The 25090-nt window shown below is 59.6% G+C and overlaps 3 protein-coding genes and 1 pseudogene across 4 annotated transcripts in view; 1 reads left to right on the forward strand and 3 right to left on the reverse strand.

Annotated features, from left to right (window-relative positions):
- LOC144986810 (uncharacterized) overlaps positions 1 to 25090 on the reverse strand; it is a 508483-nt gene that overhangs the window by 247439 nt on the left and 235954 nt on the right. The gene's annotated exons all lie outside the window — the stretch shown is intronic.
- LOC144987228 (uncharacterized) overlaps positions 1 to 25090 on the reverse strand; it is a 431641-nt gene that overhangs the window by 211994 nt on the left and 194557 nt on the right. The gene's annotated exons all lie outside the window — the stretch shown is intronic.
- Positions 914 to 23452, reverse strand: LOC144987765 (uncharacterized). The gene is made up of 3 exons (XM_078937131.1): positions 23435 to 23452; positions 2824 to 3405; positions 914 to 1809 (listed from the first exon to the last, which is right to left on the reverse strand). Exons 1-3 carry the CDS (start codon positions 23435 to 23437, stop codon positions 973 to 975), a joined length of 1422 nt encoding a protein of 473 aa, XP_078793257.1. The 5' UTR covers positions 23438 to 23452; the 3' UTR covers positions 914 to 972.
- On the forward strand, positions 21700 to 23426 carry LOC111947892 (serine/threonine-protein kinase pim-3 pseudogene; annotated as a pseudogene). The gene has a single exon (XR_013651532.1). The product of XR_013651532.1 is annotated as a serine/threonine-protein kinase pim-3 pseudogene (transcript).

Raw genomic sequence — 25090 nt, forward strand, 5'->3', positions numbered from 1 at the left:
GTTCCGTGGAGATGAACGAGGTCGGACGAGCCTTTCCCGTCTACTTGAGCCCATAAGCAGCATAAGAGCGAAGAGACGAAGCCTCGGTCTTGTCTACTTGTCTGTTTCTGGAGCGTACACTCACACGAAAGCAGTCTGATACAACAAGCCCATCCGCCACTGCAGCAATGTCAACCACTCCAGAACAAGACTTGTACTCCTCGGATGTGACGCGCACCAGGGCATCGTCCTTCACGGTCACAACGGACACTGAATCGTTCACCACGGCCCGCAGTCCCGAAGGAGACGGTGTTGTTCCCGTATTCTCGCCCAGAGAGATGGCCCGCTCGGAGCATGACGGCGATTCGGGCCTTGAGGAGACCGAGGCCGAACCGGACAGCGTCCTTTACCTCCAGCTCTCGTCGAACCCTGGGATCGCAGAGCCGCGGATCGATTTCGAGCCCCCGTCCGATTCATCGGGAAGCGAGATCTACAGCTCCTCCGATGACGATGAGGAAGACAGCAGCATAGAAAATTATGATCGCTACGACCCAGCACTCCGGTGGCACCACCCAGACGTTGTAGACCACATGCGAGGACTCGGCCTGGCCATCGACGAAGAAGGATACTGGTTCGATCCGGGTTCCTTCCCCCTCTTCTCTGAGCCTAAAGGCGTCGTGTTTGAAGACGACGATTGAAGTTCTGCTTGCTGTCTGTGTGTGTCTGTTCACATTTTCCCTACCATCTTTATCTTATGAGACTCAATAAAGGTTCTGCTATCTGATAACCAGTGTGCTTGGGTTTGTCGAGAGCTCCCGACGCTCGTGCAGTGAAAGGTTTAGGGGGAGCATGGGTTCGAAACCCTAACGCCGGGAGTTTGAAATGGGGGACATAAAATGAAATAAAGAAACGTGACCACCGGCAACAGCAAGCGTTTGAGCCTTTTCCCTTTTCATTTTATTGAGGTGAAACAAAACAAAACACAGCTGCATTTCACGTACAATGAACCTCTCCGCATATTCTCACGGAGCTCTCTCCCCCGTGAATCTCGTCTCTTGTGTGGCAAAGGAGCAGAAACGCGGAGAGCACGTCGTCCCTGGTGTATTCGCCCCCCTTGGACTTTTTGCCTCCGGTGACCACGGTCCCCCCGCCGCCCTTGGCTGACTCCTTGATCGAGACGGCAGCCATTTCCTCCCTCAGTTTGCCCAAGAGCCGCTTCCCGTGCTCTGCGTGCAACCTGTCGGCCAACCTGCTGTCGGGTAGGGAGATGGTGTCTCGGATCTCCAGAGCTCGAGCGGTCGCGTCCGTGGCCAAATTGATACCGCTCCTCGACCTCCTGTACATGTGCACGGCCATGGAGGAGCCGGTTCTCGTGCTGGAGCCGGCGCCCCGAGAGACGCCCAGGGTGGCTTCCACGGCTCTGCCCTTCCCCACAGCCTCGGCCAGCACGGCCCAGCCGAGGGACATGACGCACTCGCAGTAGCCCAGATCGTCCCTCTCTATGGCGGACACGGTGCTGAGCACCATGGCCAGTTTGGTCTTGGCACTGACGTGTTTCCCCAGCATGTACCTGGAGTTGACCTGGGACCACTTGCTGTAAAAGAGAACCCTGAAGCCAGCGCGTGCCAGAGCGTGTTCGAGCAGCTCCTTCAGGTCGGCCAGCGCGTTCACGTAGGTGTTTTGCTCAAACACCACAACCACCGGCACCTCTTTCCAGTGCGCTGAGGGCAAAAGGACTTTGAGCAGCCTGACGTGAGCGCTCAAAAGGGCCGCGTACACCCTGGTGACTTGATCTAGGTCACGTATCTCCAGCTCGTCCAGTGACATGATCTGCAAAGAGACGGGGGAGAAAGCAGGTTTAGGTACTTTGTGGCGAAAAACGAATTGCACATAGGAAACCGCTGGCTGCTCAACACGATCACATTCCGCTTCTTAATCATCATCATCATCGTCATCATTATCATCATCATCATCACTTGTTGCAATATCACCCTTCGAGTAAGACGAAGGTTACGCTTTGTCAACATGTCTTTCTGTCCCGCGTGCCGCAGGGCTCGAAGACAACTCTTGAGCCTCATGCGCATGCCGTGGGAGCTGCTGCTCTCCCGGTACGAGTTCATGGTAGCCCTCGCTTCGTTCCGCCGCAACATGGACCTGTTCGTCGAGATGGACATCGGGCAACTGAGGACGGCGTACAGTCAGGTGGTGTCGTTCTCGCCCGCGAGAATACTGGTGACAGACTCGCTCGTCTCTCATTACGTGCTGAGTTCGAGGAACGAGCACTCGGGGCGAGAAGCTCTGGCTTCGGCCCCGCGCGTCCCTGTGGAGCTTTCGGAGGCAGTGACCCTTGCCCTCGGAAACAGCGTGCCGAGACGTTTTGTGCACGATTGCATGAGCCAGCATGAGTGGCGTGGGCATGAGGAGATGGTTCTCTCTGCCTTCGCCTCTGCAGAGTCTGTGCGCGGCGGGCCCCTTAAGTACCTGGCCCTGGTAAAGGCCAGCTCCCGGAACGTGGCCTCTCTGCACACGGTGGTGGCGCTCGCCATTACGGGCTGGCTGATGGAGCTGTCGGGGCATAGCGCGGGGAGTTGCAAGTGCGGGGTCTGGGAACAGGCCCTGGAGCTCATTTCGTGCTCCGTGCCAGATGCGGAGACCTCCCTCAGCGTGCAGGACGAGAACCTCGTAAGCGCGTACATCTGCACCCTGATGGACGTGAAGCCCGGGCCCGAGGAGCGAGCTCTTCCCGGGCCGGCTCCCGATTACGGGTACGTTTTTAGAGATCTTCTGGTGTCCGGTTTAGGGGGGACAGAGGAGGGAGGCGCCGATCGTGGGCGGGAGACCTACCACTAGCTTGCCTCCAGCGATCTCCACGGCGCAACAAACTCCGGCGCAGGACCTGGAACCTCCCCCGAAGGTTGGGTCCAGACACAAGTAAGCCCTGGTCACGATCGATCGGGCCACGTCTTCCAGGGCCCAACAGTTGTTGGACAGGAACCTGTTGATGACGGAAGCCTCGAACGGGACTGTGGTGTCGGTCTTGATGTCTTCGGACGAAGTGCTGCTGCTGCCTGTGACCTCGCTCTCGAAACCCTTGGGTGAGACCATGTTCATGAGCTCCTTGAGCTGCCCGTCCACCGAAATGTGTTGCGGGCAGTAGACGCCGAGGCAGCAGCAGGTGAGCCCCGGATCCCTTTCGTGGTATGCGCATTTGAAACTCTGAGACACCACGTGGTAAGCAGGGCCTCCCCGGTCGTCGCGGATGTCCGCGACCTTGTTCAGCCAAGGCGTGTTGTTGACGTGGCTGGTGATGTGAACCTGTTTCCGTCTTTTGAACGCGATGTTGGGCAGGACGGCCAGAAGCACCTTGGAATTCACGAAGCCTACTTCGTCCACCAGGATGAGGTCGGCGCTCTGTCCCCTGCTCGCCTGTGAAGAGAGGCAATAAAAATTGATAAGGAACAAAGAAAAGGGAAAGGAGAAGAACACAGAGAAAGGAAATACGAAGGGAGAGGAGGAGAATCGAGAGACGCTAAGGGAAATACGAAGGGAGAGGAGGAGAATCGAGAGACGCTAAGGGAAGCGCCGATGGACCGCTGGCCTTCAGAATTAATAGACGATCCGCAGTGGGTGAGCCACTGCGTGGAGGAGGAATGCGCTTTTGACGACCGATACATCCCGGGCTGTTACGTATGCTCAGCGCACCTCAGCAAGCACTCGTGCTCGGGATTCGACTGCGCCCTCGTGCGGGCTATGGCCGCCCGAGTTTCTTACGCCTCGGCGTCGGGGGAATTTTCCTGCCCCGTGGTGGGGCTAGCCGCATTTAGCAGGGAGGACCCTGACTTCAGGGGGCCCTGGTACTCTGGGACGGAGGCGACGGTGGGCTACGGAGCATTGGAAGTTGACCCGCGGACGGGCGGACCTCGCGGAGGTCCGTGGGTCGAAGACCAGTGCGGCGTATCGGCGCGGGTGCTGAAATCCTGCCTGCCGGCCATGATTGCACTTTTCTCCACCATCCTCACGCGGGAATTTGCAGACGAGTACCGGACCGTTGAGCGCGGAGAGGGTCAAGTCCCGTCGCAGCGCTGCCGATGGACCTCTCGAGTGTTCAGGCTCGCGGGCTGTATCGAGTTCCGGACCGTCGGCGAGCGGGTCCGAGCGGACCTAGGAGATCTGGGAACCGTGAGGGACGCCGCTCTCAAAAGCGCAGCCGCCGTGTCCACCCTTTTCTGCTCACCCGAGGCTAGGATCAAGCGCTTCGTGAAGAAAATGGTGAACAAGCAAAGCGACAAGCACTCGAGGAGAGACGGCTTTACACTCTGGTGATCATGGCCTCTCTTTGCTTCTTCCCTTACTTAAAACTCGCCGTGCTGAGCGAAATGTTCGACAACAGGACCCTGGTGCTCATGTTTTTCGACAAGACCCTCGCCAGGCACAACCAGTGGTCCATGCTCTCTACCAACGTCCACCTGCACGTGAAACGGCCTCAGTTTCAGAGAGCGCTCGCCGACGCCGACCCGGGTAGACTCCTGCCACTGGTCGTGAGGGCCGCCTTGGACGACTACGTTTCTCTATCGGGTCAGAGCAGCGAGCTGAAATGCCTCCCGGCCACAGTAAGGGCCGCAAGCCAGTCCGAGCCTCGCTCGGAGAAAATGGAAACGCGCTCCGATGCCGCTCCCGAGGCAAAAGGGGGATGCCCTCTCCGGCGGGCTTTTACGAGGTCCACAGAGGCAGGGTCGAGGAGAAGAGAATCCGCGTGAGCGACGAGTCACCCTCGTCGCAGCGATCCAGACAAATCCGCGTGGGATGACGACATGCTACCTTTCGTCCGATGTCTTCGCATCTCACGCTGAACATTGTACCTCGTGGCTGTTGTTTCTCTGCTGTGTTGTACCTACGCTACCTTCAATAAAATCTCCAACGAAAATGTGTCTGATGTGTTGGTTTGCATGCCTTGCCATCTTTTCTACCCCTTCATCCCCCCTTAAGAAAAGAACGGAAAAAAAAACAAAACAGCGCTTGTTCAAATTCAGGTTTGGTGTATCGGCTTTATTTTCCCAACCATGTCACCCCAATGATACAAAGAAACGATGAAACGAAAGACAACGAAACAAAAAACAAAACAAAACAACAAACATAGAACCAGCAACTCGTACACGTTCCACAGCAGCACAAAGACACAGGAGGGCCTTAGACATCCCCATATCTCTTCTCTTTCAGTTTCCTCCCTTTCTTTCGCTTGGAGCACAGAGGTCTCTTCCATTCCACCCCTTTGCGCCTCGCGCGTTTCGCCTCTCTCGTCTCCACGTGGCCGGACGCGTCCTGCTCCCGTAGGGCCGCGCTCTCCAGAGGCAGCTCTAAGAATCGCAGAGCACGATCCGATTTGAGCTTCTGCAGCGCCTCCCTCTTCCACTGGAGGTTGACCAGGGCGGTCAACGGCGCGTGTCCGAATCGCACCAAAGCGTCGTACGAGCTTTCTGGGTTGGCCCTCGCCAGCCTATCGGCGAAAAATCTCACAAACGCGATCTCGCATCGCAAGCAGTTCCGCGATGCGCTCGAAGGGCACGTGGGCTGAGGCCACGGGTTGGGCCGAGTCCGATCCTCTTTGTCCTCTCGCAGACAGCCTGAATCCAACGTGGTCGTCATCAAACACGTAGATCCCGTCCCGAGACAGTTCCTCGGGCGAGTCTCCCATGAGCACGTATCCATGAGGAAGCTTGCGCAGTGTGCAGTACGATGTGATGTGAGCGAACAGCCAGACCAGAGAAGCGATCTTTCTGTTATAGGGCGTGGGTCTTGTCGTGTGTTTTAGCTGTCTGTCCACTCCCTCGCTCAAAGTCGCTCCGATCAGCGGAACCTTCGCTACCCGAGACACGCTCCGCACCAGGCTCCACGAGGTCTCCACCGACAGCCCCGACGCCACCAGGTGCTTGAACAGAACGATCCTCTCGGCCGTCCCGTTGTACCTGTCCGTGTATCTGCGGACAGGGTCCAGCGAGGCCATGCACACGTATGAGAGCAGTTTGTCATTGGTACCCGTTGAGGCAACGGAGGCCAAAGAGAGCTTGAGCTGCTCCACCTCGAGGCCCGCTCGCGTGCGATAGTCCTCCCTCGCCGGGTCGGGGCAACGCGTCGCCAGGAGCCTGGCCCTTTCTCGGCTCCTGTTCAGCGAACCGTAAAAGCGGTGCAGCCAGCGCACGGGATGGGTGCTCAGGTACCTCGGGGCTTCCAGCTCCTCCAGCGTGCGCACGTACGATCGGAGCTGATGAACCACTTCTTTCCCTAGGGCTATCTGTTTGTCCATCTCGTCCCGCCGCTTGATCGACTCCAGCTGCTCGAGGAACCTCACGGACCTCGGGCCACCACCCGTACCTTCCGCGGGCCGCTCCGTCCCGGGAAACGCGCCTCCGCTCGGCCTGGCCCCGGCCACCTCCCCGAAGCCTTCGCTGTTGCCCAAGTCCAGCGCGGCCGACGCGGCAGAGTCCGGGTCGACGGGGGGCTCCGCGCCCTCGTGCCTCAGCGTGAAGTGGCAGCAGGAAAACATTCTCCTGGTTTCTTCCCAAGTGTCCAGGGTAATGTCGGTTTCGAAATAGCACTCAGGGCACTCCTTGGTGTCTGCGACCAGCCTCGGAATCATTGGGTAGCGCAGCACCAACGCGAAAAAGTCCCTGAGAGAGTCCAGCGCGAGCAACGACTCTTCGGTCGAGATTGTGCCGAACTCCCTGCTCAGCCTCGCGTACACCTCCAGGGCTTCGGAGAACGTGAGGGGTTGGCCCGGCCGCCTGGCGATGGCTTCTCCTTCTTCTATGCCTCGCACCGCGAGCCACAGGGTGAACTCGTTCACTCGCTCTCCGCCCGGGTCCGGGCGGGGCTCGGAGAAAGTCCTCGCGAATTCTAGCAGCGTTGCGTCCGCGTGGCCCAGCAGGCGCGCCGCACAGGCTCTGTCGTACAGCTCGGCCACGGACCTCCGAGCCGTCACGGCTCTCGCTTCATCTCTGGAGCCATCAGGGCTTCCAGGGCGCCCGGAACCAGCGCGTTCGCGACGAGCCGGTGACCTTGCCACTCGGCCAGACAAACTATGAGTCCTATCCATCGCGGGTCCCCCGAACACGACGGGTGCTTCACGTCTGACCTGAGCCCCGCCTGAGGCCAGAGGGTTGTTAGTTGAGCGAACGTGGCCGCTCCGCTCTCTGAGAGGAACCGTCTGGGTTCGCCGTAGACGGGTCGCGCCCCGTAGCTCGACGAGGACGGCGATGCGGCCAACTCGCGGTCCAATCTCTCGGGCAGTTCTTCGAACTCGTAGGCCCCTGCCTTCGTCACGATCACGCAACGGGAGAGCTCTCGGGCGCGCTTCAGCATCTCCCCTCTGCCTCCGCGCACCACCAGCGTGACACCGAACCGTCCCGGGGGCGCGTCCGTCGATAGCACGTTGCCCAGCGCCAGAGCGCAAAGGACCAGGTCCAAGATCTTATCCCCCGCCGGGTCTGCCGATCCGTGCTCAAACACTGGCCTGAGGCCGCAGCCGAACGTCAAAACGGTGTGAACGTGATACGTCAGGGGTGAAAACGAACAGGGTCTGTAATAGCGTACGAGCTTGCCTCTTTCCGTCAGATCGAAATGCCTTTTCCAGGCCGGGTTGGGAGCGGGTGCGAAAAAAACGTGGCCCTCCACGGCAGGGACGTCTGGAACCAATTCGATTTCCAGTCGAGAGTTCAACGTGAGGATACTCGAAAGGCCTCTCTCTCGAAAGTCGCACTTTACTCTCAGGGGCGCGGGCGTTGGTACCGCAGGGTCTCCTTCTTCTCCTTCATCCACAGCTACCCCTTCTAGATCTTGGTCTTCTTCTTCTTCTTCTTCATCCTCCTCCTCTTCTACCCGTTCGTCTTCATCGTTTTCAGCTCTCTCGGTCTGCACCTGTGCATTTCCCGCCTCTGCATTGAGCGTCAGGGAGGCAGCTCGGCGCCTCATCTCGACGAGCGACGCCTTTGTGTCCACCGAATGCCAAAACCTGTCTCGCTTGAGCACGAGTCGACCGTCTGGGCTCCTCTGCCATCTCGGAGGGCTCGAACGTAGACGGGGAAGCCATTCGCAAGGTCCTCGAGCTGGCGCTTCAAGCGGCGCTTCGGTTCCCGACTCCCACCTGAACTTCAGCTCGGCCACCTTTGAGCAAAACGATCCTGGCTGTCTCTTTGACCACGGCGAGGGGTCCTTCCAGGTCTCGGGGCCTCGTATCCCCCCAGGCACTCCGTTCATTTCGCAGAAGGCCATGAGCGAATCTTTGTTGCGCATTCGCAGAGTCTCCTGCTGCTCCTCCGATGGTTCGGCGTCCTCGGGTGCGCTGACGAGCACGTGCAGGCCGGGATCGCCCCGTATCGCTGCGGCCCTTAGGGTCCTGGGCTCGGAATGCAGCACCAAGTTGCCAGAGTGTCTCACCGGTATGACCCCTTTGGACCTTTCGACCAGAAGCGCGATAGCATCGTCCTCCCGCGGGCCGTCCGGACGTGACACCAGGTACCCCGTCCTTCTGCTCCTCAGCACGTCCAAGTCCCTCGGCAGCGCGTGGGTCCAGCGACAGGCGAAAGTCTGCGAGTCTGCCTCCGGGGTGTACACAGTTACGGCGCGACTCCTGAAGGGGCCCGTGGCTCCCGCGAACCAAGCCACCGCGCGCTGCAGGTAACCGTACAGACCGCGTCTCGAGCATCTGATCTCCAGCTCTGCGTGAGTGTTCCCCGAGAGCATGGCTCTCGCGAGCGAGTCGGCGAACTCTCCGGCCGAGCTCACCTCGGCCCGAAAGCTCCAGCTCTCGAGCTCCTCTTCGCCGTCGGCCTCCGGCTCGCGGCCGTCGTCCTCGGGAACCGGCTTCGCGTACCACCTTCCGGGCTCAGCTATTTCGATCAGGCTGGAGATGGGCATGCGAGATTCGCGCTGAAACCGACTGGTGCCTCTATTCGTGACGACGCAGAGGCCTCTGGTCCACCTTCTTTCCGAGGGGCACGTCAAAACGCGCGATCGCAGCACGTCGAACCCTCTCCACTCTCTTGGGTTCAGGGCCCTGGCGTGCCCGTCTGCCATCTCCACACGCCCGAGGCCCTCGCCGGGGCGGCCGTGGTGCGTGAACTCCTCCGGCGGAGCCCCGCAGAGCCATCTGACGATCTCGACCCCTGCGCCCTCCGGGCCCGCGGACCTGGAGCTCCGGGACACCGGGTAGTCTCGCTCCCAGTCGCTCGGGCGCGAGGTCTCGGCCGGGACTTTGGCAAAAGTCCACAGAGCGTCCTTCAGTCTTTCCCAGGAGCTCTCGCTCGTGGCGTAGCCCTCCAACGGATCCCTGCGCCCCCGACGCATGAACATCTTGTCGATGGCGGACGCTTTGTCCAGGCACTTGATGCGTGCCCTGGCCTCGAGCGGCTCGGGAACAGGCCACGCGGGGTCTTCGTTCGTCAGCGCGTCGGTCCGGAACAGCGAACAGTTCTCCGCGACCACGGCCACGGACTCCAGCCTCTGAACCAATGGGCCTTTGCCCCTCAGGTAGAACAGGGGAGACTCAGAAGCGAACGCCACCGTGTGCCCGTCTATCACGGACATGCCGGGGCGTCTGGCGGACGCCGTCGACTCGGGTCTCGAGGCCCCTTCGCTCGCCAGCCTAAGAAAGCTCCAGTCCCCCAGGCTCGTCGAAACTCTGCCCGGGAAGGTCTCGACCCTCTCGAACACCAGCGCGGGTCCCAGCGTCTCAGAGTACGCCCTCAGGAGGAGGTCTTCCTCATCCCCCCGAGGCAGCAGCTCGCTCCCGGGGCAGAGCTCGGAAGCGCTCAGGGGTCTGGGCTCGCAGCACCTGGCCAGGAGCGGAGCCAGCCTGTGGTCCCGGGAGCAGAGGAAGGCTCCGATTGTGTTGACCCTGAGGCTGCGCGAGTGGCGGACCTCTGCGTCCGTTCCCCTGGTCCAGGCAGACGCACCCCTGTGCCTGCTCAGCGTGAACAGCTTGCAGGCCGGGTGGCAGGTCAGTCTGCAGCTCTCGGCCAGGTGGCCCAGGAGAGCGTGCGCCGGGGGCAGAAGGCCCCGTCCGTGCAGGACGAACTCGTAGTCGAGCATCACGTCACCCCGGCTCATCTCTGGCACGCAAGGGTGCACGGCTCTGTAGAAGCGAGTCAGGCAGGCGCTCACGTCAAAGTCCTTCTCTGCCCCCCTCGTCGCCAGGACTCTCGCGCAGTGGCCCAGCATCACAGCCTCATCCAGGCAGGCTTCGTACGCAGAGCCGCACTCTCCGGGGCACCTGTCGGCCCTGTCCAGCGCGAAGCGCTTAGGGCGCGCGTTCGCCGCCAGGTTCAGGTTGTATTCACGCAGGGGATGGGAGAGGGCGTCCTCCGAGACGCTCCCGCTCGACTCCTTCTCGGCCCTCGCCACCTCGACCGTGGGGAAGAACTCTCCGTCCCCGATGGCGCTGTGGCACTGTCGGTCCGCCGCCGGCGACCTGAGCCACGAACGCGTGTGTGGGGGCTCTCCTCCACACGGGCCTCGAGCGAAAGGCTCGTCTACGGCCAGCTCCAGCTCGCAACGCCCGGCCGTCCGGCGGGAAGATCTGAAAATGCGCGACAGCCTGCGCTCCTCGTAACCCCTGGCCTGATCGCTGCGCACGGCCCGTTCCAGGCTGGACGCGGCGTCTGCTGTGAGCGGGAAGCGCTCCAGTTCGTGGCCGGAGCGGCTCCAGATACGTTCCCTCCCTGTCTCCGGGGCGTAATTCAGCTGAAAGTAGCAGTCGGGCGGCGGGATAGTCGAGGAGGCGGCGATCTCGCGCAAGTCCTCGGTGAGCCTCGTGCAACGGGCGCCACCTGATGCGCGGGAGCCCGGGCGCACGCCCTGCGTGTCGGGAATCTTCAGGAGGGCCCTGTGACGGCCGCGTCTCGAGTGAAACACCCCGCAGACCCTCAGTATGTTCAAGTCGGCGGGCCCCAGCGTGCGTATGCCTATGGTGACCCACTTGAAACGAGAGCTCGGCCCGAGCCCCCTCCCGAAAAGGACGATGTGGCCCGTGGTCCTCTCGCAGATCGACGGAGAATCCACGCGGGCCGGCGGATCTGCCTCTTTGATGCCCCTGGCGTCCGAGAGCGGCGCCCTGCTCGGGGTGCCCCGCAGCAGAGCCAGGTCCCCCTCCAAATCCTCGTGCATCGGGCGCTCGGGCGACTCGGACGGCCCAAGACTCGCTAGGCGAGGACAGGTGCCAGGTACGTGCTCTGACACGATCTGCCTGAGCTTCGACAGAATGGAGCAGTCGCTCGCCTCGAAGCGAATGCTGCTTTCCCTGGAACCTCGTTCGAAGCCCGCGTTTTCCATGCGTAGGTAAGAAAGGACCAGTGCCCGCGCCTCTGTCCACTCCAAGGGCCCCGAGAACCATAGGCTCGTCGGTACGTCTGGGCCCGCCAGCCTCGCGAAGACTTCCAGCGCGTACAGCACTGCCGCGCAGCTCGCGCCGTCGAGCTGATCTCTGATCGTGTTTGAGGGATTGCTCGATGCTCGAACCGTGCTGCGCGCGGCACAGCTGTACGTGCCCGAGCTCACGGCTCAGCTGCCTTTCTTCATGGCCCTAAACGTCGTTCCCTGTACGGTGAAGAGCGCGATCGAGGCACGCGACTCGTGGTTCGCTGCCCGCCTAGGCAACGCGGAGTCGTCTCCGGACGACCCGCCTTACGCCTACCTGGGCGACATTGCCCACGGGATTCGCAGCAGTCTGAGAGGCGCCTTAGATCGCGGCGACGAGCGGCCCGTCGCGGCTCCTCCAGCGAGCCTCGACGCTCGAGCCTCAGACCCCTGGCACGGCTGCCTCCTGTCTCTGAGCGAGAGCGACGACGACTGGGGTTCTATCCTCAGTTGCGCGACGCGCGACCTGGAGAGCATGTCTGTTCAGAGCGACCCAGATTGCTGGGAAAACGAGGTGGAACCAGGGAACCAGTACGTCGATTCGACCGCTCGCCATCCAGGCACTGCAGACGGGACGGAACGAGTAGCGACCTGCTCTGAGAGCGCCCCTCGAGACCCCCCGGTCGCCTCCGGAGATCAAGACGTTCCGAGCGCGGCACTCGCGCAGCGTGACTGCCCTCGGTCGACGCTGGAAACGCTGCTGGTGGTGGACTCTCCAGATAGTCTCGGCTTTGCGCACCAAAAGGTTTTTCCCAGCGAAACCGCGGACGCGAACGAATGGCCGGGCTTTGTTGGGGTGAGCTCGGTTCCGAGTCTGAGAAAGCCTTGCCTGACGAACGTGTGGAATACGACTTTCGCCAAGACGCGCAGGGACGCCGTGCCGAGCTCAGAACCTGCCGTATGCAGCTCGGCGTCGCGCCCGTGCAAAACCCTGGCGGAAGCGCTCTGGCTGATGTTCGTCGGCGCGTACGGACGCCGAGAGTCGGACTCGGCTGCCCTGACGGTGGAAGCCCTCGCGGTTGTTGTACACTTGGCCTCGAAAATCATCGATAGAAATTCTATCTCAGGCCTAGGGCCCTGCAAAGACATAAAGGCCCTGTGCGGCGACTTGTACGCAGCGCCGGAACAGTTTCTGCCCGTCGTCTCCATAGCGGCAGGTTTGTTCGGGCGCAACGTCACAGTCTGCTCGCAGGGGACCTTCTTTCACATTTGCAACAGCCATCACGGGAACTCGTGGGTGCAGGGCTTTCTGGAATGCGACGGATCATCGTGGCAGCTGAGGGGCCTGCCGCCGCACACGACTCCAATCGAACTTCTGTTCGAGAGTGGACCGAATCACAGAGCGGGCTCGCTCCGCGCCTACGCGAGGCTACACGACCTCGATGTGATCGAGGTTCCTTCGGATGGTTACTGCGGATTCCACAGCGTAGCCCAGCTCCTGTTCAATGACACGGCCAGAGGGGAAACCCGCGCGTCCCTGGTGACGAGGACGGCCGAGTTTGTGTTTCTCAACGCGGAAAGGGCAGACGTCAGAGAGACGTACCTGACAGTCAACGGACCCAAAAACGTCTCTGAGCTGAAGCGACTCTTGTCTGAGGAGAAGAGGTGGCTCAGTGTACAGGAGGTAAAATACATGCTAGAAGCTCACGGCAAACGCTTGGGACTCCTCACGGAGACGTCGTACCCGATCTACGATAGGGCTTGCGCTCACATCGTGTGGACCCGAAACCATTACGAGCCCTTGAAACCCAAAGTGTTACGATGCTGAGCTATGCTGTTTTCTGTCAGATGTTTTTTTTTTTATTTTCCTTGTTGTTTCGATGAGGTGATGGAAATAAAAATCAAAGACATACCAAATTCTGTGGTGCACGACTGAATTCTTTATTTTGTGAAAAAGGAATACACTGGAAATACTGTACATGAACACAAGTACATGAACACAACCGCAATGCAGTCAGAGGGTGAGTTTCTTTGCTTCATGCGAGATAAAGTAAACTGCAAAAATGGTACATGGCGACTGCTCTCGGTAGAAGCGACACGGGTCACTACACAGTCAGAAGGAACATTCGGTACACTGCCCCGTTGCCGAGTGAGAGACGGTGCGTGCGCTACAAATTGAAGCAAATTGAAGTGGATGAAACCTAATAGTACATGCTGCTTTGAGTGTCCTCTTCCCGCTGAGGGAGCCCTAGAGAGCTTTCCCCCGCCCCGTCACCGTGCGTGTGCTCAGACCCTCTCGAGGTCCACCCGTCTCCAGCCACTCCTTCCCCGTCGAGTTCTTCGTTCTGATTGGCAAAGGCGGCGGCGAGCGCTCTGGTGACCAGGTCGTACCTCTCCAACGGGTTGAGCTGAGCGAGGGTCACGGGCCCGGCGACAGCGGGCTCGACCACAATCACCCGATTCCACTTGATGACTTGATTTTGTATCCGTACGACAAACGGGCCGTAGGGTTGCACCTCGAAGCCTTGTTCCGTGGGCAGAGAAAGCATTTCGTATCGTCCGTCTCTACCCAGCACGTCCTCCAGCGGGCTTCGCGGTCCCGTGGCTCTTTCGGAAAAGCCGCACAGCCCGTACACTTGGTGGATGAGCTCCTCGTCCTCGGGCAAAGTCCACTCTCTGAAGTAGTTTCTCATATCCCCGGCCTGGAGCCACGACACGCAGCTGCGCTCCTTACTGCGGCCGCCCTTTGAGCACATCGGAGAGCCGTAGGCGGAGTGCGGGCACGCTCCGAAAACGGCGATGTACGCCCGCTTCAGCTTGTCAGCTGCCGCGTCGGGCACGTATTGTCGCAGGTTTAGCTGGGAGAGGGTTTCCCACACGGCGGCCAGACCTTCCAAGGCGCCCCATGCGGGCCCGTTCCCGTCCCAGACGTACAGCGTGTCGACAAGGCACGCCAGCAGGTCGACCCTAAATCCCGTCTTGACCCTCCAAATGCGAGCCGGCTGTATGCGCTTCATGGTGAAGCCGAGAACCCTCAGGGAAAGGATCTGAACTCTGAGGAGGCACTGTAGCACGTGGTAGGCCAGCAGTACCTTGTCGTCGTAGAACCACGACACGAGCGACCCCTTAGAGCACCCGAGGTTCACAGACCCGGGGCTCTCGCCCACAAACACCCCAAGCGCCATTTCCTCCGTGTCTTTGGTCACGCAGTGTAGGGCGAAGGTGCGTGCAGCAAAGGAGTGGACTTGCAGGCGCGTGTGCATGTCCAGCAGATTCACCAGAGACTCGTAGGCCATGTGAATCCTGTGTTTGATCAAGCCCTGGACGTCCTGGACGGTGCACACGGCACCCAGGTAGTTGGTCTTTTTCCCGAGCACTCGAAGGAGATGTGGCGTGTCCTCCTTGCACAAGCTCGGCAAACTGTCCACGAGAATCTCCGTGAGCCTGAAACCCCGGTCCGGCGGAGCGGAGAGGTCCACGGTGAAGTACCACTGCTCCGAGAGCTCGCAGTTGAGCACGGTGCGCTCCACCGCCGGCACGTAGGCAAACCCTGTGGGCCATGAGAGCTTCGTGCACCGGGCGTGCCCCCGTCTCGTCATATCCCCGTCCCTGTGCGAGTACTCTCTGCCCATCCTCCACAGAAACCTTTGGCAAGTGATTGATCCATGTACCAGGTCCAATACAGCTGGCCCCCGCTGCATTTGCTTGTCCTTTGCGCCCGGGCCCCACGCATCCCATCGCTCCGGCTTGTTGAGTCCGTGGCACGGCCTGCTGACGCAGTCCTCCTCTGAGTGACGTTTCACGGTGAGGTTGCTGATCAAATCGGTTATGTCCCTCGAAACCAGGTAAGTGACGGGGTGAAAGCGGGCGCAGTCTGACAGTTGCCTCTCCCGCCGCGAGAGCCCTCTGGACCTCCATCTCATGCAATTAGCCTTCTGCACCCGCTCGCGTTTGGCCGAGCTGAGACTGTCCTCCTCGCCGCGACTGTCCTCCATTCGGATGGGGCCCTGAAGCGACTGCCTATCTGCGCTTCCCGAGGGGTTGAGTCCTCCCGAAGCGACGAGCGCCTCTTCTCCGTCGCACCGGGTCGTCTCTGGCAAGGGGTCCTCCGATTTTAGGCGAAGAAGGGTTAGAGTCGTGTCCGCACTCGTGCTCTGCTCGGGGTAAAAGGACTCTTGTAAGACTCTGTACACCATGTCGCTGCTCTGGAAATTGTCGATGTCAGTTCTGGCGAAGAAGAGATTCGAAGTGTTGTCTGTCACAATGCAGTCCAGGGAGCCTGCCGTGTGGAGGGAGCCTGCCGTGTGGAGGGAGCCGGTCGAGCGAAGGGAGCTCGCCTCGTCCTCGTCGCAAAGTCCGAAGTCCTGCAGCTCGGCGAGGGCGTCCCGCTTTTCGACCTTGGCACTGGGCGAACTGTGGCAGCCTCTGTCACAGTCTGTCAATCTCTCCCATTCCGCAGAGAGGAGGCCCTCGTTCACGGGGTTCACGTCCGCGTCTAGGTAGGTCACGGTCCGCGGCTTGCTCGAAGGTTCGCTCGACGACTCGCGAGAGAGAGCCAGTTCCCTTGTCAGATCGCTGCTCATCTTCAGAATGTGCTCCAGGCCGCAGCATTCTTCCAGCGTCTGCTGGCTCGCGGACTGGGATGCCTCTGGAAAAAGCGGCTGACAGGGATCCATCGTCATGCTTTTTGTGACGTGCGGATTGCTCAGCGTGTTACTCTTGCGCTTCCTCCTGCCGGTCTTGGTTCGGGCTGGACTGGTGGCACGGGCGCGTCCCGAAGCCTGGCAAGATAGAATTTCCGCGAGGGTCTTACAGCGCTCCGGTGTCCTCCTCGCTGGCCCCAGCGAGGACAACTCGTCCTCCTTCAGGACCTCTATCATGCAGGCGAGCCCGGGCGCCGCTGCGGCCCCGTCGCACCGCGTCAACCAGTCGAACCGCTCTCTCAAAGAGCTGCGATCCCTGGACCCAGGCCCCAGCCACGCGGTTCGCGGCCAGCGGCCCGTCTCTTCGGACCGCGGCGGTCTCCCGAGGCAATCCAGCACCGTGGACCAGAGGTGAGCGTCCGCCATGCCCGTCCTGCAAAACTCAGAGATGGCGGCCTCCGTTGTCGAGCCATCCTCCGGGAGCGCTCCGGCGCGCAGCACGCTCAGCGCCAAGTTGGAGCACGCGGCACGAAAACTGTCTTCGTCGTCGGTCAGTGCAGAGGCCCTGTAAAGCCCGGGCATGGAAACTAAGGGGAGCAGCGACATCGTCTCCCCTGTGTGTCGGTGGATGACGAAGGCGCATGAGAGCTTGGAGGTGCGGCTGTGAGAGTCGTCATCCTTTGCGTTCTGGTACAGAACTCTGCAAGGATGGCGATCGGTGGAGCGGAGGTCTCTCAGGGAGTCCAACACGCAGACCAGCGCTCTGCGGACCACGACGTCGCGGACCTGCTTTCCTCGGGTCTCCCTCAGCCAGCTGTGGAGCGGCAGCCACCCGGCCCCCGACGTGGTCACCACGTGCATGACAGTCGACCCCGCTCCTCCCGCTTGCTCCAGCGCGATGCAATCGAGCTGCGGGTAGTGCTGCCCGACCCCCGGCGAAAAGACCTGTCCTTCGTCTTTCAGCCTGACCCTCCGCCTCGCTCTGCATTGGTTCCCGTAAGCCCTCGCGGCCTCGTGCAAGGTTTGCTCCAGGTGTTTGTTGGAAACCAACACACTCAGGACGACGGAGACGTCCCCGTGGAGCGAGGTGCGCACCTCGCGCACCCTCACCAGCGGCTTACTCTGTGTCCTTTGGCTCGTCATTTCGGGTCCGGGCGCGGCCCTCAGCTCGTGAAACAGGCAATGGTTCCTCACGAAGCCGTAGAGGGGTTCGGGCATCCTCAGCTCGAAGCGGTCGGTCGACGGGGTCCACGACCAGCTCTCCAGCTCCGAGCCCAGGTTGAAGTAGTAGGGAATCGAAACGCCTAGCCTGGTGCTCTGCTTGTCCTGATATCTCCACCAGAGCTTGAGGATGCTGGCATGAAGGTGAAGCTCCTCTTCTGGGTCGTGAGGCGAGCGCCGGGATGCGTCGGGACCTAGCGCTAGAAGTAGGTGCCTGGCCACGTCCCTCAACTCGCCGGGGGATCTGTAAAACGTGTAGCGCCTCCTTTTCGCCAGGCTGACGAAGAGCATTACGAAGTACGGAGTGTGGAGGGTGGCCAAGTGTTCCAACCGCCGCAGGTTCAGCCCCACTTCTTGCGGTGCGCGGTTATCGCAGCGATCTTCCACCTCCAGCACGTGGCGACACAACGTTGGTTCGAAACGTATTTTCACCCCTCTGCACAGCTGACAATCTTTGCACTGGCCTGAGACGAAAAACGAACTTAGTCCGATCGAGCCCCTTAGGTCTTGCGGGTGGTAGAAGTAATCTCTGCGCTCTGCTGCGAGGCGGTCCCGCTCCCCCGGTGGAATCTCCCACGTAGCCCGATTGCAGAGGTAACAGATGGCCTCTTCGACGCATTCGAAGCAGTCTCGGTCGACGTGGAGTTCCAGAGCACCTGCGTGCAGTGCTGCGGCTGCCACCAGCCACTTGGAGACGCCGTCCTTTGGATCCATGGGCTCAGCTGCGCAACTGACAAAAAAACATAACACAGAGGAATGGTTGGGCAGGGGTGAGAGACAGAGGAAAGGACTCAGATGATGATGATGATGATGATAATGATTATGATTTGTCACAGACGCGGTTAGTTTTGTTTTTTTTCACTGCGTTTTTATAACTTTGCCTCGTCCTTTTCACTGGATCGCTTCGCGCTTCGAAGAAAAGTCTGAAAAGTCTGTTAATATCCCTCACGGGACGCCTGCCATGTAAGCATCACGAGCGCCCCCCTGTCATCTTGACTCGGCGTCACAGTTTGTAAATGTTCAGCGAGGTGTCGCCGTCCAACACTGTGTGCGTTACCATCAGTCTGTACTCTCTGTCTCTCGCGTGGTAGTACAGGGTGTGTTGCACGGCTATGGCGAGGCAGCAAGCCCCGTCCGTCTTCCTGAGAGCCCAGGTCCTGAACTGGTCCCGAAAGCCTTGCGGCTCACACACACGGCGAGACCTGGAGCCGCTGCTGAAAGGCGTGGGCTTCAGGGCGCCCAGGGATGCAGGCAGCTCGTACCAGAAAGCGGGAGATCCTGCCCGCGGGGAGCCCATCCTGCTCGAGGCCTCTGGGAGCTCACCGATGGCCGCCGCGGCGAGCCCGACATCTCCCTCGAAGTACGTGTGCGCGAAGCAGGAGGCTTCACCCTCGGGTGGCTCGGGCAGAGTCCCCGAAAAACCATCCACGTCTACGATGATGTAGCGCACGCCGAGACTCTCGTTTTTGTAGTCTACGCTGCGGACGGCCGCGGGCAGCACGGTGACGTACCCGAAGAGCCAGGCCAGCACATCGGACTCGATCTTCACAGGGTCGGGCACGTGGTTGGACCAGACCACCGCCTGCATTCCCCTGATCTTCGGAACCGCCTTCATGCAAGCGCTCATCACGTCGAAGGAGTTCCAGCGGAGGTCTATCACGCAGGCTTGCTCCGTTCTCATGCCGATCAGGTGGTGCTTGCAGGCGACGGCTTTCTCGCATGACTCCGGAGACACCAGGTCGAGCGCCAGGGCTTCTCCGAAAAGCCTGTTTCCGTATTCGGGCGTGGGTGCCGTGATGGCGCGCCCTATCACGTACAGGGCGCTGAAGTTGTCGCGGCCCGGGAAGAGCTCCAGGGTTATCTCCTTGGGCAGCGCACTCTCGAAGCAATGCGGCTCTTCCTCCACCGAAGCCGGTCCCCGTCTCTGGACACGAAAATTAAACTGGTCCACCACACAGAGGGGTCTCTCTGCGGTGCATCCGAAGTGGGATGGGCGTGATATGTACACGTACAGTCCCGGAGGCAGGGTCCTGGAACGGTCTACCTGGTAGACCAACACAGAGTCGCAGCATTTGGGGTATCTCGCGCTCCGGTTGCACATCAGCCACCTGTACGCCGCTGCCACCGGCTCCATTTCGTACGCCCACAGGACTTCTGACTGGGCTCTGGCGATTTCGCGGGAGGAGCCCTGCCCGCCCGGTTTGGTGGCGCCCCGTCGGCGGCGTTCGGGGTTCGGAACATCTGCACCGTCCCCCCCTCTGTAGCGCTGTTCCGCGGACGCGCTAAGCCGTTGCGCGCAAGTGCAGGGCCCTTCTTTCGTGCCATGTCGCAGCAACGCGTCCACTGCATGCCTAAAGTTGAACCTGTGGTGGGAGCAGTTGGTCGTGCCCTCTCCGAGAGACCTCAGGCTCACGCCTTCAGTTCCGGGGGCGTACAGCACGCCGCCGATCACCGGCACGGGGTCTAGCGCCAAGGCCCTGTACAGGGAGCAGCACAGCTCCCGCTTCGCTTCCATCGTGGACTGAGCTTCCTCGGACGGCGGAGGGGGCCACGGGTGTTACGTCAACGATGTCGCGAGGAGGGGGGGAGGCTCCTCAAGAGGGCCCTCACGACGCCTTTGCAGGGAGGGTACCCGTCGAACTGTTGATGGAGTGTAAAAGAAAGCGTCAGAAGGCCTCGGTGGAGGCCGCTCTCAAGTCTACGAATCTATACAGGAGAGTTTCCACGATCAGCTACGTCGGCGGAGCGTCCAAGGTCGGCAGAGCGAGGGTCGACAAGCGGTCGGGGTGCGCAAAGTGCCTGTCGTGTCTGGTGACCTTGGTCAAAGGCAGCAAGCAAAGGAGCAGAGCCGGCGTCAAGCTCCGATGTCCTTGCGACGCCAGGGTGTGCGAGACCTGTTTCGTGAATGACCCACACTGGTACCTGACGGAGCCTCACTTCAGCAGCTGCCCGTCCCTCCGCGGGTTCATCTGTTCCGCGTGCGCCTGTTTTGCAGGACTCGTCGAGAAACCATGTTGCCTCTGGATGTGCCCGGGCTGTTCGGACGGGGTCCGAGAGAAGGGCGTCTCCTGCTCGCTGTGCTCAAAACCCGTGCCTCGCGGGAAGCCATCCGCGCGTCGCTCCCTCTGGTGCGAAGCGGCGGATCCGGGTCGACGGGCTGCGGAGCCTCCCTCGGACGCCCCATGTTTGGACGAGGGCAAAGTCTCAGACGGCAGGGAGCTGATCAAGGCTCGCGTCTTGGAGCGTGCGGCAGAGAGAAGACACCTGTCGTCTGCCGACCTCGCCGTCCTCTTCCCGGAGTGCGAGCCTCGGCCGGGCAGATGCTCGTGCGAGGCAAACGGCGACCCCAATCCCATGTGCCCACGCTGCACCCCCGTGCTGGCCGTGTTGGAGCTGCTGGCCAGGAACCCGAAACCGCTCATGGCATCTTTCGCGGAGCGCGCGGTGCCGGGACGAGCCCTGGCCCGTAACACGTACGACAGGGCCCTGCTCACGGAGATGCTGAATGACAGAGGGCTCCCTAGGTGCGCTAATCGCAACTCCTGCAAAGGAATGCTGGTCAACGTGCGGACGGGCCCCTTGACGACTCTGATGTCGCCAGAGGCTTACAAGCAATATGTTCTGGAACGAGATAAGGTGCAGCGCTCAGGCGACGGCGAGCCGAACATCGTGCCGCAGCCTTCCTGCTGCGTCCTGTGCCTGCTGTTTAATCAGTCCGCCGCGGTCGCGCAGATGTGCGGTTCGCAGGGCCTCCGGCTCGAAACCCCCCGCACGGACCCCGTGTACTACTTCAACGTGAAGTTCGCACCAGACGTGGGCCTGCCTGAGGTATCGGTGAGAGACTACCAAGGGTTCCTTGTCAACTTTCAAGGTTCCGTGGGAAGCTACAAGCCCGCGTTCTACTACAACTGGAGACACATGCTGGAAATGTTACACAGAGACGCCTCTGGAGCAGTGACCCTCATTCACCCCGAACAAAGGCAGCTTTAGACTCTTCGAGGTACGATAAGCTGTGCTCGAAAAGGGCGACTGTTTTGTAAAAGAAAAAAAAAAAAAAGAGAAAAGCCAACCGTTGATCAATTAGGATTTAAAGTATGAACTCACTTACGTGGTCCTGAGCTCTAAGCTGTGCGATCCAGGTTCAGCAACACGAAGCCTTGTGAGATTCTGCAAAGTGGAAAAAGAGGGGAGTATGCAAAGGAAAGATTGCCCTCCTCTGTGTTGCTCTTTGCAGCGTGACAACTGGCTTTGCACGGGCCCTTGGTAGAAATCTGCCACGCTACACTGAGTCTTAATCTCTGTGGTTGGACCTCACTGTCCTCTTTGCCCCTCCCTCTTTCCCTGCAGCGGGTGTGGGGGGGCTTACAATCAGCCTCCTCCTCCTTCAGAATGAAGGCCCCACCTTCTGTGTCCTCCTTCTCCCTCTCTGTCTGACTCTGCCTCGCTGAAGTCTGACGGGAGTGCGGCGGACCGGAAACGGAAACTAGACCAGAAGATTTGGATCACAGGCCCTTTAAAACTTGTTCCGTGCAAACCAAGACAGGTCATAGTAACCTTACGCGAGTTTAACAAAGACTGGAGGGAAGTTGCTCCGTGAAGAGCGCGACAGTTCGAGAGAGAGAAAAGAAAAATCAATCCTTCTGCCATGGAAAAGTACTGGAAGACCAGCTTTTGCCTGGGCAAGGGGGGCTTCGGCAAAGTGTTTCTGGGAAAGAGGCGAAGCGACGGGATTTCCGTGGCCCTGAAGATTATCCCGCTCTCGCGTACGAGATGCTGCGAGGTTGATGGGACCAGTAAGCCATTCGAAGCTGTCGCCTTGGAAATGGTCTCCAAAGACCCTCCGTTTCCTGGGATCATCCGCATGCTGGACTTTTACAAGACCCCGTATAATTGGGTGATAGTCACGGAGAAGCCAGAGAACACGCAAGATCTGTACGAATACATCACGATCAGTAAGCGTCTGCGCGAGGACACGGCCAGAGAATTTTTAGGTCAGGTCATCCAGGCCTTGCTCCACTGTCACAGCCGCGGTGTTGTGCACATGGACGTAAAAGACGAAAACCTGCTGGTGGACCTGACGACGCTCGAGCTGAAACTCATCGACTTTGGCTCCGCCGAATTTCTTGAACCCGACAAAGTGTACGACATGTTCCACGGGACTGCGGCATATGGGCCCCCCGAACGGCTCACACAAGGATGCTACAAAGCTCTTCCATCTGAGGTTTGGTCGTTGGGGATTCTTTTGTACGACATGGTGCACGGGGACATACCATTTGGAAACGACAGGGAGCTCCTACTGGGCGAGCTTAGATTCGAAAAAGACCTCTCTGAGGACTGCGTGGCCCTGATAAAATGGTGTTTGAGCAGGACGCCCGAAGAGAGACCGATGCTGAAAGACATACTGGCCCACCCTTGGATGCTGAAGCGAGGCTCGGAGGCGCACGAAGGCGACGCCACGGCTGGAGCCCCGAAGCCCACGCGAGGGGATCTCCAGCAATCGGAGCCCAGCTCTGCTCTGGCGGCCCGAGCCCACGATGTCGACACGCCGACCCGTCGAGGGTCCGTCTCGTCCGTGGGAAACGAAAAGCAGCTTCGTCCGGCGATGGCGACGCTCTGCTCCGAGGGCTTCGAATCAATCTGGAGGAGATTGCCGTCCTTCGACCGACTTCCCAGTCGTCAGGGGAGTATCGCCGCAGAGACAGGACTTACCGAGGCTCGTTGCCACTCAGAGGTCTCGCAGAGCGGAGCTCATCGTCCGGGTCAGGGAGAGCTCCCAAAAACGGAGTAGGATGTAGGATGTTGAACAAAATGGCTAACTGCTCATGTTGTATAGATGCCAGTTCCATGATAACTCAATAGAGCTTGTTCCCTGATGCCTACTGTACAGTTTTTTTTGCCTTGTTCGAATAAAAGTCAAACTGGAACCTCAACATTGCATATTCACTTTCTTTTTTGCTCATGGGTTTTGTCCCAACATGACTATTTGAAGAGACATTTTTCTAATTATTGGATACATCACACAACAATCTCGGTTTTTAAAGATTGAAAAAAAAAAATACATTGGTGTGTACATTTTTAATCGTATAATGGTCAGCATATACACGTTAGATAAAGTGATTACCACACACAAAGGTTTCATGATTTTGGTCAGCATATACACAGGTTAAATGAAGTGATTACCATATACACACACAAAGGTTTCATGATTTTGGTCAGCATATACACAGGTTAAATGAAGTGATTACCATATACAAGGAATGACAGCCAGAGCTGTCTGCTGTGACGATACTTTGATGACCCAGTCCTCCCGCTCGCCGTAGCACCAACAGAGTGGGGTGGAAATGAAACGGTCCAAAGAACCTTCGTGCAGCTCTACTCAAAAAGAAAAACAAAAACAAAACAAGAGTGTGTTGGAAAAGTCAGCAGAAGTCGATGGTATTTACTTACCAAATACCAAAAGAAACAAAATTAGTTGTAGCGTTAGATACAAGGGGGCTTACAAAGAGGCTCCGACCCAAGTTTAGGGACACTGACCTGAGTTCTGAGACTCAGACCATCAGAGGAAGCTTTGGACCCTATTCTCTCACAAAAAGAGTCTCAGTGAAAATCTGCTAAAAATGTATACTAAAAAAAAAAAAATAGTTCCACACGCTCTCTTGTAGGTCCGTTCGACCCCAACACTAACTAAAACTAAACAGTAGCTCCGCGCACTGTCTCGCGGGGTCCGTGAGACCCAACGCCGACTGGAACCAAACAGTGGGTCCGCGCGCTGTCTCGCGGGGTCCGTGAGACCCCGTACAGAGTTCGAACGAAACACAGGCTCCGAGCGCTGTCTCCCGGGGTCCGTGAGACCCCCTACAGAATTGGAAGGAAACACAGGCTCCGCGCGCTGTCTCGCACGGTCCGTGAGACCCCGAACAGAACTGGAACCAAACTGTGGCTCCGAGCGCTGTCTCGCGGGGTCCATGAGACCCCGTACAGAGTTGGAACGAAACACAGGCTCCGCGCGCTGTCTCGCGGGGTCCGTGATACCCCGTACAGAGTTGGAATGAAACACAGGCTCCGAGCGCTCTCTCCTGGGGTCCGTGAGACCCCGTACAGAATTGGAACGAAACACAGGCTCCGCGCGCTGTTTGCACGGTCCGTTAGACCCCGAACAGAAGTGGAACGAAACACAGGCTCCGCGCGCTGTCTCGCGGGGTCCGTGAGACCCCGTACAGAATTGGAGCGAAACACAGGCACCTCGCGCTGTCTCGCGCGGTCCCAGCGACCCCATCTCGATTTGGAACCAAACAGTTGCACCTCGCGCTGTCTCGCGTGGTCCGTGAGACCCCGTACAGAATTGGAACCAAACAGTGGCACCTCGCGCTGTCTCGCGGGGTCCGTGAGACCCCGTACAGATATGGAACGAAACACAGGCTCCGCGCGCTGTCTCGCGGGGTCCGTGAGACCCCGTACAGAGTTGGAACGAAACACAGGCTCCGCGCGCTGTCTCGCGGGGTCCGTGAGACCCCGTACAGAGTTGGAACGAAACACAGGCTCCGCGCGCTGTCTCGCGGGGTCCGTGAGACCCCGTACAGAGTTGGAACGAAACACAGGCTCCGCGCGCTGTCTCGCGGGGTCCGTGAGACCCCGTACAGAGTTGGAACGAAACACAGGCTCCGAGCGCTGTCTCCCGGGGTCCGTGAGACCCCGTACAGAGTTGGAACGAAACACAGGCTCCGCGCGCTGTCTCCCGGGGTCCGTGAGACCCCCTACAGACTTGGAAGGAAACACAGGCTCCGCGCGCTGTCTCGCACGGTCCGTGAGACCCCGAACAGAATTGGAACCAAACTGTGGCTCCGAGCGCTGTCTCGCGGGGTCCGTGAGACCCCGTACAGAGTTGGAACGAAACACAGGCT

The sequence above is a fragment of the Oryzias latipes genome, chromosome 2 (assembly GCF_053564925.1).
Source record: "Oryzias latipes strain Hd-rR chromosome 2, Olatipes_Hd-rR_3.1".
NCBI classification, from domain to species: Eukaryota; Metazoa; Chordata; class Actinopteri; order Beloniformes; family Adrianichthyidae; genus Oryzias; species Oryzias latipes.